This window comes from Beauveria bassiana, assembly GCF_000280675.1.
Source record: "Beauveria bassiana ARSEF 2860 unplaced genomic scaffold BBA_S00004, whole genome shotgun sequence".
NCBI lineage: Eukaryota > Fungi > Ascomycota > Sordariomycetes > Hypocreales > Cordycipitaceae > Beauveria > Beauveria bassiana.
The window spans coordinates 369,662-386,813 of record NW_007930839.1 but is presented as its reverse complement, the minus strand read 5'-3'; the positions used below and the strand labels follow the sequence as shown (position 1 = coordinate 386,813).

The 17,152-nt window shown below is 54.2% G+C and overlaps 6 protein-coding genes across 6 annotated transcripts; 3 read left to right on the top strand and 3 right to left on the bottom strand.

The window, feature by feature from the left end:
- Positions 1 to 3,764: 3,764 nt before the first annotated feature.
- Positions 3,765 to 4,514, top strand: BBA_01913 (DNA-binding protein; the record flags this gene model as incomplete). Its single annotated transcript, XM_008597010.1, has 1 exon — positions 3,765 to 4,514. One exon carries the CDS (start codon positions 3,765 to 3,767, stop codon positions 4,512 to 4,514), a length of 750 nt encoding a protein of 249 aa, XP_008595232.1.
- Positions 4,515 to 5,658: 1,144 nt separating this feature from the next.
- On the top strand, positions 5,659 to 7,098 carry BBA_01912 (mitochondrial carrier protein; the record flags this gene model as incomplete). Its single annotated transcript, XM_008597009.1, has 1 exon — positions 5,659 to 7,098. The coding sequence occupies one exon, from the start codon at positions 5,659 to 5,661 to the stop codon at positions 7,096 to 7,098; it is 1,440 nt and encodes a 479-aa protein (XP_008595231.1).
- Positions 7,099 to 7,684: 586 nt separating this feature from the next.
- BBA_01911 (DNA/RNA non-specific endonuclease) lies at positions 7,685 to 8,731 on the bottom strand (the record flags this gene model as incomplete). Its single annotated transcript, XM_008597008.1, has 1 exon — positions 7,685 to 8,731. The coding sequence occupies one exon, from the start codon at positions 8,729 to 8,731 to the stop codon at positions 7,685 to 7,687; it is 1,047 nt and encodes a 348-aa protein (XP_008595230.1).
- Positions 8,732 to 9,963: 1,232 nt separating this feature from the next.
- On the bottom strand, positions 9,964 to 10,593 carry BBA_01910 (uncharacterized protein; the record flags this gene model as incomplete). Its single annotated transcript, XM_008597007.1, has 1 exon — positions 9,964 to 10,593. The coding sequence occupies one exon, from the start codon at positions 10,591 to 10,593 to the stop codon at positions 9,964 to 9,966; it is 630 nt and encodes a 209-aa protein (XP_008595229.1).
- Positions 10,594 to 12,818: 2,225 nt separating this feature from the next.
- BBA_01909 (pH-response regulator protein palC) lies at positions 12,819 to 14,368 on the top strand (the record flags this gene model as incomplete). Its single annotated transcript, XM_008597006.1, has 2 exons — positions 12,819 to 14,042; positions 14,105 to 14,368. The coding sequence occupies 2 exons, from the start codon at positions 12,819 to 12,821 to the stop codon at positions 14,366 to 14,368; spliced, it is 1,488 nt and encodes a 495-aa protein (XP_008595228.1).
- A 185-nt stretch (positions 14,369 to 14,553) lies between these two features.
- Positions 14,554 to 15,411, bottom strand: BBA_01908 (uncharacterized protein; the record flags this gene model as incomplete). Its single annotated transcript, XM_008597005.1, has 4 exons — positions 14,554 to 14,659; positions 14,723 to 14,896; positions 14,965 to 15,144; positions 15,215 to 15,411. The coding sequence occupies 4 exons, from the start codon at positions 15,409 to 15,411 to the stop codon at positions 14,554 to 14,556; spliced, it is 657 nt and encodes a 218-aa protein (XP_008595227.1).
- Between the last annotated feature and the right edge of the window lie 1,741 nt (positions 15,412 to 17,152).

Sequence of the window (17,152 nt, the reverse complement as noted above, 5' to 3'; positions counted from 1 at the left end):
TGGGCTCAGCGGGAGCGGGAGCGCCAGGAGTGCCAGGAGCGCCGGGAGTGCCAGGAGCAGGCTCGCCGGGAGCGGGAGCGCCGGGAGCGCCGGGAGCGCCGGGAGTGCCAGGAGCAGGGTTGGCGGGCGCAGGGTTGGCGGGAGCAGGCTGGGCCGTGGGCTGGGTGCCGACCTGGACCTGGCCGTCACCAATCTGGGTGACGGGGGCACCGGCGGCGCCAGGGGCACCGACCTCGGCGGCAACGGCAGCGGCTAAAAGTTCTTGTCAGTGATTGCACTTTGATGGTAGGGTTGATGTTAGTAAGTGAGTGAGTGGGGGGATGCTTACTGGCAAGAGCGGTAGCGATGGTGAGGAACTTCATATTGACGGTTTTACTTGAGAAAACGAGTGTAATTGATCAAGATGAGAGAGAGGGGAGAGAAAAACAGGAAAAGGGATGGAAAGGGAGAAGCGGACGAATCGAAAGAGGTATATATATACAAACTCTACAGAGAAATAAACTGGGTAATAACTCATTGTCGCCCAGACGGCGCAATTGGCATGACCTGACCATCCCACTTCAATGTCTCGATGCGGTCCAACTCCCCCAAGAACGGCGGAAGCAAGTAACTGACTAGGTAACCACCCCACGCTGGCTTGGCTCAAGCATCCAAGCAACTTGGCCGTGCTTGGCCTTAAACAAGAGAAGACAAATGCGGCCCCCATCTCAATAAGCTTCGGGGTTGCATGTTCGCGCCCGGCGGGCCACTGGATTCGAAACTTGATCGGCGGGACACAACATTCCATGGGCCGCTGAGCCGGAAGGAGGGGAGGGAGGCGGCGGTGGGGGGGGGGGGGGGGAAGGGCCAAGCGATGGCTGACGCACCCGTCCCAGTCCAATCATGATTCGATTATCGGCGTGGGCTGGCCCAATTGCGTTATTCTGCGCTTCGTCATGGACTGCACATCGCTCAAGATCGTCGTTCCCTATAGAGTAATGCGCCTCCGCGATCCTTTTTTGTGTTTTTAACTTTTTTGCGACAATGGAGAAGTAAAACGGATCAGGAGTAAAGCGGGACAGGCGTTTTTGCTTGTTCTTGAGTTGCTTATTGTGGCTGGTTTTGTATAAATAAAAATTAAAAATAAAAATAAAAATAAAAACTTGTTTTTTGCTTGGACAGTCTTGTGGTCGTGAATGGTCAGGGGCTCAGGCTCGAGAGGAACTAGACTAGCAACTAGCAAAATAACGCACCAACGATTCTTCTGCTAACGTCTTGTTTCTTACTATAAGGTACACCCGATGGCGCGCGAGACGGTCTCTTCTTCGCCACAACGGCGTCGCACCAGACAGAGCGTAACAGTGGTTAAACCGCCCTCCCTCCGGGACTCGGTGGCTCGGACACCGCATAGGCCAGAGAGACCGCTGGTGGCTGGTTGTCCACAAAAAGCTAATCTGGCCACCCTATGAATGAGTTGGCATTTAGCTTTTCGGACGAGAGCGGGAGAGCCTGACAGCCAGAATGCCAACTTTGTGCTGAGTGCCTGGCTATCACGGGCCTCTACGGCGCAGCAAAGCCCAGGAAAAAGCTTTGGAGCTCGCTCCACACTCGATAAACTCAATTGCCCTTCTTCTTTTACTAGATCAATATGTATGCCGATGCGGGGATAACTCCGGGCTAAGCATCGCCCATCCCACAACTTGCCTGCGCGCATTTTTCCTGACTTGACTCAATCACCGCTTGCGGCCACTGCATCCGGACACTGTTGACGGGCCAAATTTATAATGTAATTATTTTGTCAACGAAGATGGGCGCCGAAATGAAATGGCCGCAGCACACTTGGACTGGCCCGCCATTTGACTATTCGCATCCCATCTTACTTGCACCTTGATTACTGTACTGTTGCCCTCCCGGCCCTCCCGCGCGTATGATCCTTTGATGTTGGCCCACGACAGCATCAATCGGCCAATTGCGTCATGTCCGCCCAGGTTTGCGACCCGTTGTGACGGTTGATCTAGTGATGATTATTAGCAATACATCTGCATCTCAATGACTCTCGCTTCGGAGCGGGCGTTCCGCATGTTCCGCATAAGTCCTGCACGGGCGCGCCGATGTAGCGTTCGGCAAGGGACCCCGTGATTGAATCTGTCAGCAAAATGGCCCAATGGAATCCGCTCCATTTGCGCGCAGGTTTATGCATGACCAGTCTGGCATCTGTTACTGTTGCTGTAGAATCTTTTCGCTTTCCAACGCCGAGTGATTCGAGATGGCGAGTCAATTCGCGCATTGCGCTGCGTGCAGGGAGCGGCATTCGCCGTCATTGCTAGTTACCCTGTTTCAGTTCCGAGGACGGTTTGGGGGTTCATGTCACAACACGCATCATTGGTCAAAGGGAGAAAAAGAGGATCAAGATCAAATTGGATCGAGAATGAGATTCATCATCACCAAGGTAGACTAGCATGGATGCGGAAACTGTTTTTACCATAGTCTTCCTCGGGAAGCTAGAGTTGAAAAATTAAACGAGGCTGAAGGCGGAAATTGTTCCTCAATCTTTTCGGGACCAAAGACCAGGCATGAATGCGACGCTTCTAAACCTCAAAATTCCCCGTGGCAGAGGCATGGATGCGGACTCTGTTTCTCACCGTCAATCTTCCCGGAAAGCTAGAGCAGGGGAATCGACCGAGGTATGAACACGGAATCTGTTACCGTTAAATTGCCTGGGAAGCCAAGTTGGAACATCAGAAGAGGTGTGTATGCGGAATCTTATACCGTTTGGTACGGATGCGGAAACCGTCTCTTACCGTCGATCCTCGCAGCAGAACCAGCAGCTTTTCTTGTCACCTGCGTGCTTGGGCAGTCGAAAAAAACTAGCGGAACCTTTTCTTAACCTAATGAATTTCCCTAGACGGAAGCGCCTTCTTCGCATATCAATAGTCGCCGGTTGCTGTTTAGCTAGCGCTGGTCGCTTTCGGCCGGTGCTGCGTGCGGCAAGCACAAATGTTGCCAAGAACCAACCATTGTGCCCAAGCTCTTGCGCCCGCGGCGTGTAACAAGTCGAAATTACACCAAAATCACCCATGATTCCGGAAACCATCTCCGCGCGACAAAGCCGTAGCATGTAGTAAAGAAGGAGATGATTTGCGGGTATACAGCCCCGATCTGAGTCTTGAGTTGATAACTTGGAGCGAGCTCATGGTATCAGTTTGGTTGTAGTCAAATGGCTTTCAATACATTGGCGGAGTCCCCGATGCAAAAGAAAGAAGGCATAAAAGACTGTCTCTCGTGAATGTTATCTCAAGTCAAATTGGTACAAATTGGCAGGCGCAGCCTCTGTTACACTTTGTCCGAGGTAATCCGTGTCTGCGCCACAAGCGCCGTGACGACATGGTGTAGCTAGCTCTAGCATATGACATTCTTCTATCAATCCTCGGAGCGCGTGGAGAGGTCACGGTTGTAGCCGCAGCGGTAGTAGCCTTGGGCCCAGCGCTAATATCGGTACCGAGCCCCGGGTTTGCGAGTTCCGGCCACGGTCAGGACGAGCGCGAGGTCGCCAGGCGTTCAAGGCCAGGAAAAAGACATGATCCGTGAAATGAAAGGCCATTGAGCAAGGCCTTGATGCCTTGAATCAAGAAATCGGGAAAAGCCAAATTGGCAGGCCTCGCCCAAATGTTGCGGACCCACCCTCTCAATGACCAGGCCAACTTATTCCTTGACATCATCTTTCAACAGAGCGGTGGCCAGCCGCAGCTGGCTGTCATCGCCAGAAGCCACGCCCAACATGCAACATGGAGTGGTTTAGGAAGATGATCGTCTATCTATGGAATTTTCGCTACCTTCCATTGAAATATAGGTGGCTCTTGATCAAGCTGAGACGCCTCCTAATCCCAACCGAGACGCCGCTTCACCTGCGTCACTCCGTTCGCTTCGCGCGCTCTGTTCGGCATCCCCCGATAAAGAGCCCGGTACTCTTTGTTCTGGGACTCTTGTGGCCCTTTCCAACCTGGAAGTTTGCCGCCGAGCTTCCGCTGCCGCCGCGGCTTCTCATCGAGAACCCGAAGCCGGTTCACCTCAGGGGAGACGACCTGCACCTTCTTCGCATCATACCTCTGTGGAGCAGCCGCGATACGCCAGAGCGGACTCTGTATCGCATGTATGAAGCGGTCTGCGCGGGAGACGGCCATCTCATCGCGGCTGAGATTCAGTACTTTTGGTGCAAACCGAGCTGGGCTACTGCCAACATTGCTGACCCCGAATGCGAAGATCCAGAGCAATACGCCGTTATGGCGGCAACGGCGGAAGCCATTGTCGAATGCTTCAACTGCAAGATAAAAAGGGGCCTGCGGCGCGATGACCCTTTATTTATGGACGCCTACAAGGAGCCGCGTCCTGTTCCTCCTGAGGGCTGTCCATCGTGGGCTTTGGCTGTGGGACCGCTGCCGGAGAAACTGTCCCTCGGCACAGGCAATACTTACTACGATAGTCCATTCCACCGACGCAACATTTATACATCTACCGGTGATTTCTACTCTGTATAAGTGCCAGGGCATTTCGGTTTTATCCGGACCAGCTGCCAAATAGTACCTCTGTCAAGCTCGATGACCAAAGCCACTATTTTCTCTGAGCGATACGTGACGATTTAGTGGTATTGGTATGTCGAACTTGACAAGAAGTGGGAATAGAACTCGGACAAGTGCCTTGGAAAACAGTCGGCTTGTGGTGACGCCCAATGTGCACGCCACGGGGAGAACAAACGGCCCTGCCCAAGTTACAATGAGACTGGCAGCGTAGGAGCAATGATAGTCATAGGTTGCTCATGGGGCTCCAAGGAAAGAGAGCCCAAAGACAGTCACTGCTCGCCATCCCAGGGCAGTGATTGCAGCGCAGATCATTTGGATGCAATAGCAGTCGTATGCAGTCTATCGATGGAGAGAGAAAAACATGAAAGACAATGTGGTATGAGCGGCAACAAAACAATCCGTGCATTGGGAAGATACCCTAACTACTCGTCTGCCTTCTATCTTCGCGTCTTCGTGTCTAATGCGTAGGGCGACCTTTTGCCTTCAAAGAAAAATCAAGACTATTTGGCGGCCAGGTGGAAGGCCATCAAGCCAGCCTCCTGTCAAAAGACATGTTTGAAATGGGTATTCCCAGCCATTCGGCCAGACACTAATGCAAAATGATGAATGTGACTTTCACATATGCCAAAAGGCCAAGATCATACTAAATCGGCAGTTGTCTCAGGCTTTTATCGTCCAGATTTAAGATGGCGCTTCCCTGCATCTACATCCCCAGGTTATACTGGAGACGCTTGGGCGCGCCACACCGCAATATTGCAGGCAGCATCCAAACCGCAGAATGAAAGAAATAGCGAAGAAATACAAAATCATTTTTCCTCGATTATATTTATTTGCCAACCTGTGTCAACGTGGTTGTTCTCTTATCTTCACGTGACCCTGGTCGCTTGCGCAGCCGCCCAGCTCATCTGACCGCATTGAAACCGATCACGCCCGAAAAACGAGACAGCCAGCCACCAGTTGAGCCCCGTTACGCACTCTTCTGTCCACCTCATCCTTTACCTCCTCCCGTCCGCCCTCTTACCCCGCGAACTAGCAGCGCTACTACTTACTATTTCTCCATTCTGGACACTGTTCTGCGCATGATGGGACTGCTGCTGGCGCCATGATCCCCGGGCGCAGCAACGACGGGCACTCCTCCTCGATCCCGTCCTCACCCTACTATCCGATCCTCGCCCCCGGCGACTCCCGCAGCGGCATCCTCCCCGTCGTCCCGCCCGACAGCGACGAGCTTCCGAGTCGCGCGCCGCGCAGCAACGCCGCGACCGCGGCCTCTGCGGCGGGCGTCCGGGCGCTCAGCGCGCAGCTCGTAGCCTTTTACTTTCGCGCGCCCGCCAAGGCCTTTTTCCGCACCCGCGTCGACTACCTCGCCTACGCGCGGACGATTCACAATGCGCACACCGAGGCTCTGATGCGCGCCGCAACGGCAGCCGCGAGCGGCAGCAGCAACAGCAGCAGCAGCAGCTCGCGGTGGCGGACGCTGCTCCATCAGTCGTGGCTATGGGCGCGCAGCACCACGCCCGGCGTGCTCACGTCGGCCGTCCGTCACGAGGGCTGGGGCATCATCCCGCACCAGATCCTGCCGCCGCTGATTGCCAATATCGGCGTCGGCGCCGTGCTGTACACGAGCTACTTGCACATACTCGGCCAGCTGCACGAGGGCAGCGGCAAGGCGACCAAGCGCGCGTACCCGCCGCCGCCGCCGGGCAGCACCTTTACGGCGGGCTTTCTCGCGGGCGCTCTGCAGAGCGTGGTCGCGGCGCCCCTGGACGCGCTGCAGGCGCGCTACGACCACAAGGACCTGATGCGCGGCGGCGACGGCAGCGGCAAGCCCCAGAGCATGTGGCGCTTTGGCGCCGAGAAGCTGCGCGAGATTGGCCTGCGCGGCATCTTTGCGGGCTGGGGCCTGTCCTTTGCCAAGGACAGCATGGGGTCGGCCGTCTTCTTTAGCGTCTTTGAGTACGTCAAGGCGCAGGGCTACTACCGCTTCGTGACGTGGTACTACGGCGGCCTCGGCAAGGACATTGTCGACCTACTCGCTACAAAACGCCCAGCCGCCGCTGCCGCGTCCGGCGACGAGGGCGCGACGACCATTATCCGGCCGCACTACGCCATCGAGCCCATGTTTCTCCTCGCGGCCGGCATCAGCGCCTCCTTTGCGCAGCAGGTCTTGCTGCACCCTCTCACGCACTTTCAAGTCAAACACTGGGATCACCTAGAGGAGCTCGACGCCAAGGCAGAGCGTTATCGCGCGTCCGCCGCCGCGCGCCCGGGCAGCAGCAGTAGCAAAGCGCCGCGGTTCCGCATGATGCGTGCGTACTACCGAGCTTACCAGGAAACGCTGGCCGGCTGCGCCGCCGAGGCCGCCGCAGACGGCGTATCGCTGAGTCGCTGGCTGTATCGGGGCTTCTGGTGGAACGCGATCCGCCAAGTGCCGAGCACGAGTGCTGGCCTCATCATCTTTGAGCTTATCCGCAGAAAGTATGGATTCGGCGCCGACGAGGTGCGCATCACCAAGGACGGGTACGACATCCTGCTGCATTAGAGCGAGCATGGGCATTGGCATGACGGAGTTTAGAAGCTGCATTATAGAGCTGGGCTGGACCATGGCCCTATGTATACCCATTACAAGTATATAGTATGTATTTTAGATCAGACAAATAGATTTCCTTGCCAAAGGATCTTGGCGAAAGTGTTTGTCGCTTCACTTGCTGATGCCATCATCGGGGTGGAGCTCCTCTGACGGCGGCCAGCCACCTATACATTACTCTGCGCAGTCAGCAACGATTCTGCACATCCCCTCTTTCACAAACGATATGCTATCATTTAATTCAGCGACTACTTGCATACAATTCTGTTGACTGCCAATCGCTAATAGATAAAGTTGACAAATGGAAAACAAATGGATTACTCATGGCTATGCAGCATGTAAGTTCATGCTATGCAAAGTGCTAAGTTAATATACAAATATGCAACGGTCTATGTTCCTTGGGCCCATCTGTCTCATTCTGCTTTAGAAGAAGAGCTTGAACATGAAGGACGGTAATAAAAAGACCAAGCCAAACACGGGAATAAAAATGATACAAAAAGACACCCAAATTAAACACCATCGGAGCAAAACACACCAGTCACTATTGCGGAGGCGGCAGCGCGCGCTTGTCACCACCCTTGGCAAAGGCCTTTTGCCTGTCGGCATAGTCCTTGATGACGAGGGCGCAGGTGGTGTCTGCGCAGAGACGCTTGCGGCGCTGAGCGGGCAGCTTGGAGGCAAACTCGAGGCCGCTGGCGCGCTCGACGGCCTCGACGGGGACCTCAAAGTCGGTGATTGGTTTGGCGTTGTCAATGGGCGCGTTGGGGAGGACAAAGGCGCCGAGGGCGACGTTGCCGCCAGCCTTGCCGTCCTCGGCAAAGATGACCTTGTAAAAGTGCGTAGGCACGGCGACGGACGGCGGGCTGCCAATCATTTCGTACTTTACGTACCACTTGTTGTCGACGGGGTCCTTGCGGGGCAGGTAGAGCGGGCCGGTGACGACGCGGACCGAAGGGTAGCGGACGGTGAGGCGGCGGCAGAAATCCTCAAAATGGGCCCAGTAGTCGCGGTTGAAGCCCTCGCCGACCTGCGGACACATGTTGGAGAGGTAAAAGGTGTCGTCCATGGCCTGCTGGGACCACTTGGCGTCGGCGGCGGGCACCTGGTGGCCGCGGTCGTAGCCGCTGCGGAAGTAGTCCTTGAGGCCGGCGCGAAAGTTGGCGGGGATGGACGGGTCCTCGAGGAAGACGCTGTGCTTGCGGTCGGCCTCGCGGCGCGCGAGCGAGGCCGGCGTGATGTGCTCGGCGACCCAGTGCGGGTTGCGCGTGCGGCGGTCGTAGCTGGAGATGAGGGCGGAGCGCGCGGCCACGTCGGCGACGGGGCCGGGGAAGCCGTACTCGAAGAGGCCAGAAGGGTTGACGGGCGCGGTTGGGTTGGCGAGCGTGGCGGCGGTGGGCAGAGGCGCGCCGAGGGCGGTGATGGGAGGTTGAGGGGGATAGGCGCCGGGAAGGCCTGGCGTCGTGGGCGTGGGTTGCGTTTGTTGTTGTTGGGATTCGGACTTGGAACGTAATGAGTAGACGGCGGCGGTGAGGGCGGCGCCGCCTCCGGCACTAATAGCGGCAATCATGGCGATGGATTGTTTAGACATGTTGGGCGGCTTCTCGGGCAGCGGACGAGTTTTGGTGTTGGGTAGGTTATATAGGAGACTGGGTGGTGGTGGTGGTCGTCGTCGTCGTCGTTGTCGGGGTGCGTGCAATTTCTAGCCCGCGCTCAAGTAGGGTGACTGTTTTGCTTGTCTGGATTGGCAAGGACAAGTCAGCCGAGAGATGCTGGTAGAAAAAAAGCTTGGGGCGTTGTGTTGCTCACGGGAGCTGAACTGGTTCATGTGGTTCCTTTTTTCTTTGATCTGGAGGTTGCAAGGGTTCAGCTGGGGCTACATGGAGAAACGACGGCGCATTGTTATTGGTGGAGACGGGCCCTGCCTGCAACTTGGGCTGATGATGAGTAGAAAAGTGTTCTATGTATCCCGTAAAACTAACTAATTAAAGCAAAAGATAATCAGATTATCTACATCATATGTTATAGTATTTTCTTGCTATTTTCCAAGTATTCCGCATACTTTTTGAATTTCTCTGTCCGTACTATCTCATGGTATCAACCTGCTGGCTCGCTTACTTGATGGTGGAGCCGAGTCTATCGTCCTCATTTCCCTCCCCATGGTGGCATCGACTGACCTTGGCAGACGACTGCTTCTCTTCTCCAACCGCCAGTTTTCCTCTCCCACCAGAAAACAGCAGATACCATCTCACGTTGCTCTTTTCCACCCGCTGCCACACATTACCGATGCCTGTCCGCACCACCACCTGTTCATCCCGCCACGACCCGTGACCACACTTCCCCCGTCACTCGACAACCACCATTGACTCACTCACTTGCGCGTGTCGGCACCTCAGGTCGAGTCTACCTTTTCGAATGACATTGACCCTTTGATTCACTGCTTTGCCCCTGACAAGGTTCGCGGACGCCTCTTCCGCGAGGCTCCCTCGACCGTTGTTGGGCCAGTGTCGCAGCCGGCATGATCCGATGCTCGTCATTGATCCCATCGTGCATGAACCGGTACGCCCTTGTCTACGATGCCTCGTGTACACTTACATCACGGCCGTTGCACGCTCGGTATTCGTGGGGCAGGTGACTCTTTCGATTCGCATTCTGCTACAGTCATGTCTATTGATACACAGCCATGTACCTCTGTCCACCACCCCCTGTTTTACACATGTGATGGTGGCCACACATTGTGCCTGATGAATTAACCATGACTAGTCCGACGTTTCTTGTACATTAATTCCTTCCCCGCCCCGCATCCGCATCTTTGTGAGTGCTTTACAGGAGGACAGCGCCGAGCAAGAGGCTGCCGCCGACGACAATGGCGGCGCCGAGGGGTCCAGCCCTGCCAGCCGCGGCGACGGGGGTGGACGAGGGGGCGGCACTGCCGCTAGCGCTGCGGCTGGCGCTGACGCTTGCGGTGGTGGATGACTTGGGCGTGTAGCCGGGAGGAGGAGTGGTGGGCTTGGCCACGCCCGACGGGCAGTGCCAGTGGTCATTGTGAGGAGTGCAACCGTTGGGGCCAGTCGCGACGGTGGTGGAGGTGGCCAAGGTGGTGGTGGCGCTGGACGCAGACCCGGTCACGGTCGTGGTAGGAGTGGCAGTCGCCGTGGCAGTGGCAGTGGCAGTCGCGGTAGCAGTCGCCGTGGCGGTTCCGCTAGCACTGTGGTGATCATGGTCGTCATCGTCATCATGATCATGATCGCCGCCGCCGGCGCCCTGGGTCGCCTTGGGGTTGGGAGTGCCGTCGGGGTTGAGCGAGGGCTGGGGAACGCCGGCCGGGCAGTGCCAGTGATCCTCGTGAGGCTCGCAGGTAGCGGCGGCCTGGCTGGCAGAGGTGGTACCCGACTGGGCGGCCACGAGGGCCGACTGGCCGAGCAGGACGTAAGCGAGCGACTTGAACTGCATCTTTGAACAGGTAAACGACGGAAAAATAGTGATTGATCAGCGTACAGAGAGGGGAAAAGAGTAAACAAACTCTGCACTTGGGCTGGTGGGCGGTTTTTATACCTGGGTGCCGGCTCGGATGCTAGTTACTTACTTACTCGCAGGTTATGCTTTTCTTCGCGACCCCCCTGATAGGATGGCGCCCCCCGCCTCAAGCCACTGTTCTTTGTATAGAAACGATAAAATGCAGGTTTCTCTGGCTTGGTTGCTCCGCCAAGGCGCCTCGTGAGAACCTTTGTGGTGTTGCACACACACCAACATGCGAATCATGCAGGTCACCGAGCGGGGGGGCACGCCGGTTGGCCCAGATGCACTCGTAGAAAACGTGCATCGCATTTGAGGCTTTTCTCTTTTCTTTTTAATTAATTGAGTTCATAATAAATTCGTCCAACAGATGTAATGCGACGCAACATCGCATCGTTTAGACGTCCCAACACGGCTGCACACCTTGATCTTTTGGCCGAGATTGGGGCTGAAGTCTTGGCGTAGATGGCTTGATTTACATACATATTATTGCCAGTAGATCCACTCCAGCCGCGTCGGACACCCAAGGCATCACGCATCACAACCGGCTTACCAGTTGGTACTTCACTTCCCCCTCCGTTCCAGGCAGCTGGATCCGAGAATCTTGCTCAAGCTGATTACTTGTTGGCTCAGAATACGGCCCCTCCCTTGCCCAGAGCCCTTGCTGTACCCTGCTCAAAAAAAAATAAAAATTGTTTGTTGCCTAGATTTTTGGTACCGGAATTTAAGCTTAAATCAGTCCATGGAGCAAACAAGCAACCTTGATGGGTTTTGTGGCTGATGCCAAGACCGGCATGTTGATTGAAAAAGTACATCCATCTCATGTCTTTTTCCATTTATTTAAATCATTTTACTCAGCTATAGCCGAATAAATATACTTATAATGCGCCCGCGTCGGAAGTCGTATTCATTTGGAAGAGCTGAAGAGTGCAGCTTCCGGCCTGCAGAGGTGTATCCCTGCCACTGGCTGCCGGATGCTGACACTTTCATGTCGCTCCTCATTTCTGCCTTGGCTCAACAAGGGAACAGCCGTGTCACACAAAAGGCTTTTTTGCTAGTTGACGTTAGTTGCCGGCCGCGGGACAAGATGCTTGGCTCGTCCCCGATATGATATCCCACAAACCTCGGACTCGAGGCCAAAATTCTTCAGAAACTCAACTTTCCTGTTGTATCGAGACTAGTTGTTTTGAATAGATTTTTCAACGGGCACATCAAGGTGTTTGGCCAAGTTTTTGGCCAAACCGAGCCCCCGGTTGAGTACCTTTTTGACATTTGGCGCACGAATCAGATAATGGGCGAATGCCCCCCTTGTGCCACTATGAAAAGTTGATCGGTGCAAAGGGGCATGCCTCAAAAGGAATATGATTCAAGTATATTTCAGAAACTAAAAAAAAGCCGCCATTTCTGTTCCTGCTGCTCCCCATCTAGGCACGCCTGGTTCGTGCCCATCGGACACACAGAACACCCACCAAACTTGAACCAACCTCCATCTGCCGCCAAGGCAGATGGCCACGTTGCGAAGCATAAAAGGCCCCTCCGAACCCACAGCTGCCCTCAATGTGTATGTCGCAGATGTGTGTGTGTGTGTGTGTGGCCAACGTAGGTCCGTATTTCCGTAGGGAAAATAGGCACCGATGCATGAGAGTCCGTTTATGCTTGTGTGTGTGAGAGAGAGAGACCGAGACAAACTGCAAGCCACAGACGGCTTCGAGCTCAGATTCTCCGTGTCAAGATGTAAAAGATTGAACAATTTCTTATCCTATTCTATACATGTACATTCAATTGCTTCCCTTCAACTTGTACCCTTTCCATACAGCATTACTTGCGGTGTGCGAGACCGTGTAAGCCATCGTCTCCGTCACAAAAACACACGTTGGCTCGGACTGTCGCCAGCATCAACGATTCAAGAGTCGAAACTCTAATAGGCAATTTGTTGGAATACAATTTTATTGTGCTACGCAAATAGTCTTCTATAGCTAGGTGCCAGTGACGTAGCTCTGCCAACACAAACGCAGCCAAGATGCCCCGCAGCCAAGCTCTGGCGGGGTTCCGATGCTCACATTGCTTGACATCAAGGTGTACACTTTGTTTCAAGACATCAGCGACTTTGCCTCCGGCAAAAAAGGGGTCCTTTCGATAACCCTTTCTCTAATCCAAACAAAATGCCTTACCCGTTTGTGCTCCCGACAACATCGGCCTTTGCCTTTTCCAACGCCTTTACCAGCGACTCGCACCCCTCGCTGCCCCTCAGCGCCAGCACCTACCGCGGCGTCGTCCGCGACGCCCTCAAGAAACACAAGCGCCTCGGCGTCAGCGCGCAAAACGCCAACCTCGGCAGCATCGTGTCCGCCATTGACGCCTACCTCCCATATCTCCTCGCCATCGAGGCCGGCCTGGCGCGTCGGCCGGTCGGCGCGACCGGCCAGCTCGTCGCGGTGACGGCTACAAACGCGCCGCGCATCGAGTGGCGGCCCACGCTCTCGGGCGAGGTCGTGCCGGGCCGGGAGCGCGCGCGCGTCAAGATTGCGAGCCTGGAGCACGAGGTATGCTTTGTGCTGTCGACGCTGGCGTTTGCCCAGGTCGCGACGGCGAGAGCCTGTCTGCAGCCGCTGTACTCGACGACGGGCAGTGTGCTCGGCGCACAGCAGCGCACGACAGCCATTACGACGGCGACGAAGCATCTTCTAGAGGTCGCCTCCATCTATGATTATATTGCGCGCCGAAGCGAAACGCCGACCGCAGCGCCCCAAGGGCCGCCGCCGCCGCCGCCTTGTGTTGACATTAGTCCGTCGACAGCCAGAGCAATGTCATCGCTTGCGCTGGCCGAGGCAACTCTTCTCGCCATTCTCAAAGACGATCCATACCCCGCTGCCGTGGCGCAGGACCGCAACGTCAACGACACGGAGTGGATGTACAAGGCGCCCGACATCCCCAAAGTGCGGGCCCATCTCTTTGCGCGCCTCGCCCTGGCCGCGTCTGAACACGCTGCAAAGGCCGTCGCGCTGTGCCAGAGCGGTGTCGCGGCTCCAGGAATCAGTAGCAAAATCAGCCCGCATTTAATAAAGTACATGGAGGATTTGCGACGGACAAGCCGCGCCAAAGCTTGCCGCTTCTTTGGCATCGACGCAGAGCTGGGCGGCGAGACTGCGGACGGCATCGGCTGGGCGCGCGCAGGCCTCCAGGAGGTGGGAGTCGATGTTTCGGAAAAGAGCAAGAAGAATAGCGGCGGATTGGGATTTGGCAGATTAAAAAAGGAGTTCAAGGAACGCAGAGAAGATCGCAGGGTGGACGGCGATGGCTCTGCCTGGGGCTCGGATGCAGGCAAGCTCGAGGAGACGAGAATATTGGAGCTACTGGATGCAAAATGGAGCAAGATTAATGATACGGTAAGATGTCACACACAGCATACATGGCACAATATGCACTCTCGCGCTGATATTGTATCCAGATGAACACAAAAGCAGTACCGTCGCCGGCTACTTTACTGCCAAAGATGCCCTCTGGGCGCGATATACATACTATAAAGCCGTACTCGCCACCATCGCTAGGTTTAGATATGCTGGATGCCATGAGAGTGCCACCAGAGCGCGAGGATAACCTGGATGGCGACTTGAGCTCCGACGCTGATGAGCCATTACCGTCAAACCCACCAGGAGCTTATCCTGGAGCCGATTACTCTGGCGGTCGGACAACAGCAAGTTTATATTACTGAGTACTTTACCAGCAAAATGTCTTCCGAAACACTCTGAGATTTTCATTACTGTAATCATAAGACGAGAGTAAGAAAATACTTTCTGTACAACACAGACGAAACAGAAACATGATTCGTCAATCACTGGCCCGCTGACTCTGCATTCTGATATATTTTTTTGAAGCAATCAGGCTTGAGAATAAATTTTAAACCGATACAGAATACGGTGTAGTAAGGCTTGTAATAAGAGTTGTCGTCGACGGGCATGGGGGTTTGGAAAAGGTTGGGTAAGGCTTGCAAGCAGGAACGCATCTAGACCAAGATGTTAGCCGCGAAAAAAGACATGCATGGTTATTCCAATATGGTGAGACTTACCCGCCGTACATTATCCCACACTCATTGACGTGATCGATACAAATGGTATGCTTGTGGCAGTCATCCTCGCTGGTGTTCGCGGTAGGAGTAGCCGTGATGATGATGGGAGTGCTCGTTGTCGAAGGGCACGGGGGCTTGGAGAAGGTCGGCCAAGGCTTGCAATCAGGTACACATCTAATCCTTTCGTGTCAGTGAAAACTAAAACAACAAGCGTGAGTTGAATTTGCAAGAAAGCGACTTACCCGCCATACATTATACCGCATTCATTCACATAGTCGAGGCAGATGGTGCGCGTGCTGCAATTGTCGTAGGAGGAAGTAGTCGTAGGAGGGTACGCGGTGGTGGTCGTGATGGTGTTGCCCGTTGTCGAGGGACAAGGAGGCTTGGAAAAGGTCGGCCAAGGCTTACAATCAGGTACGCATCTGATAATTTGGTGTTAGTAAAAGACCAGAACAGCAAATGATAGTGGGAAGTTTGTAAGAAGAAACATACCCGCCATACCATATACCACATTCATTCACATAGTCGAGGCAGACGGTGCGCGTGCTGCAATTATCGGAGGTAGAGGTAGTCGTGGGAGGATACGCGGTGGAGGTCGTGATGGTCTTGATGGTGCAAGCGCCGCCGTGATTCTTATTCGCACCGGCAAGGGCCGCAAAAGAAACGAGAGCAGAAACCTTGGTCATCATCTTGAACAAGGGAGTCGTCGTTGGCGTTTAAGCTGTATGGTGTAAGCTAAATCGACTTGTACAATTGGATGCCAGCACAAACAATTCCAGACTTGAAAGCATGAAAGAATTACTAGCAATGCTGATTGCGATATGAAAAAAAAAGAAGTACAAAGGAAGGGATAATCATGCGACTATAAGTACAAGCGATGCGCCACTCCGTGTCCGCAACAACACTGGCTCGTCCACGCTCGATATTCTTGGGGTCGAGGCCGAGCGCAAACTTGTTCTTGGCATAGGGGGGGAAGGCAAGATGCACTGAAGTGGAGGGGGCCAATTGTTACGAGAAATTCAAAGGTACCAATTGGGTTAGAGATTACAAAGTCGCGTAGATTGAGTTGACCCCCCCCCCCATCTCGAAAGAGAAAATAGCATCAAAACAATGGAGTGGATGATGAGGAGGTTCTGGCAATGGGGAGCAGGGTCTGGCCTGGCAACTAGGTCAGAAGAACGACCCAGCTTGTAGTGATGAGGCGTCGATGGCTGCATCACAAGCGTAGGGTAGACACTAATTATAACAACAAGGCAGCCAGCCCTACACTAGCCGAGGCCTAAATTTTTGGCGAAAACATGCAAATGTGTTTGGGAAACACGAGAATCGTGACGTTGTTTGCGGGGGGGGCAAATCATGGCGAGAGAAAGATGGCTCCGGGAAAGGATTGTGACGTATAGTTATTATACTCATGGATCACTTCGTAGATGCCATGTCAAACGAGATAGTCGACGAGGCACAGGAGCAAAACAAAATCAGGTCAACCAGCTGAACCAGCCCAGTCAGTCATCATGGTGCTGCCATTTTCGGGCTGTCGGGCTGCGCGTCATTCCGAAAGCTTGTTTCTACATCTCCAAGGATACATGTCCTGCAGGCCATGCTTTCAACAAGTTCATGTAAGTAGCACACCTCTCTAAAAAAAAAAAAAAAGTCAAACAAGTCACTAGCTTGCAGAAATCTCCTTGGAAAAGAGACTTGGCTTTTGAGCAGAGACGGACGCTTTGACATGCAAGCACCAACCCAAAGCCAGCTGGCAAAATAATGCTTTTTTTTTTTTTTCGCTCCTACCTGGAAGGCGTGAAAACTGCAGCTGCCGACAGCCATGCAATTTGGCTGAAAATAATCCGTAGTCAAAATACGAGTGCATCAGACGGGCGGCAAGCCTCATTGTCGAGGAGGACCTTGTACGAATAAATAGGCCTGGATAACTATGTTGAACAGGGAGTGTTCCAGGCACGATTGGAGCCTGGTCATCTTGATTAAAGTTCCCCAGAGAGTCGACTTGACTTGACTATAATTAGCGTCAATCCAGGACCCCAGGGCCCCTAGGCCCCCAAACTACTTGTAGTTATAACTTATTAGGGGTTCTGGCGCAAATAGACTCATTCGGTGCTAGCTGCAAGTGGCGCGTCTCGGCTGAAGTCTAGTCAGAGGTTGCAATGCAGGACCCTTTCGTATTGCAGCAAAACATGGCGTCGAGGGTGGCTGCAAGGTTGTCGTTGTCGTTGTCGTTGTTGAACCCAGCGCCGCATCTCGTATCCGGCCAGCTGAAAGCCTTTGCTATATTCGTAAAGAGGTTATATAACTAAATAACTACTGGTAGGAGTCGGCAAAGGTAGACTGCAGAGCAGGGGCATTACAAGTCATGGCCACACCAGAAAAAATGCTGCATGGTGGTGGACACATCTCGGTAGCAATGTGAATTGTGTG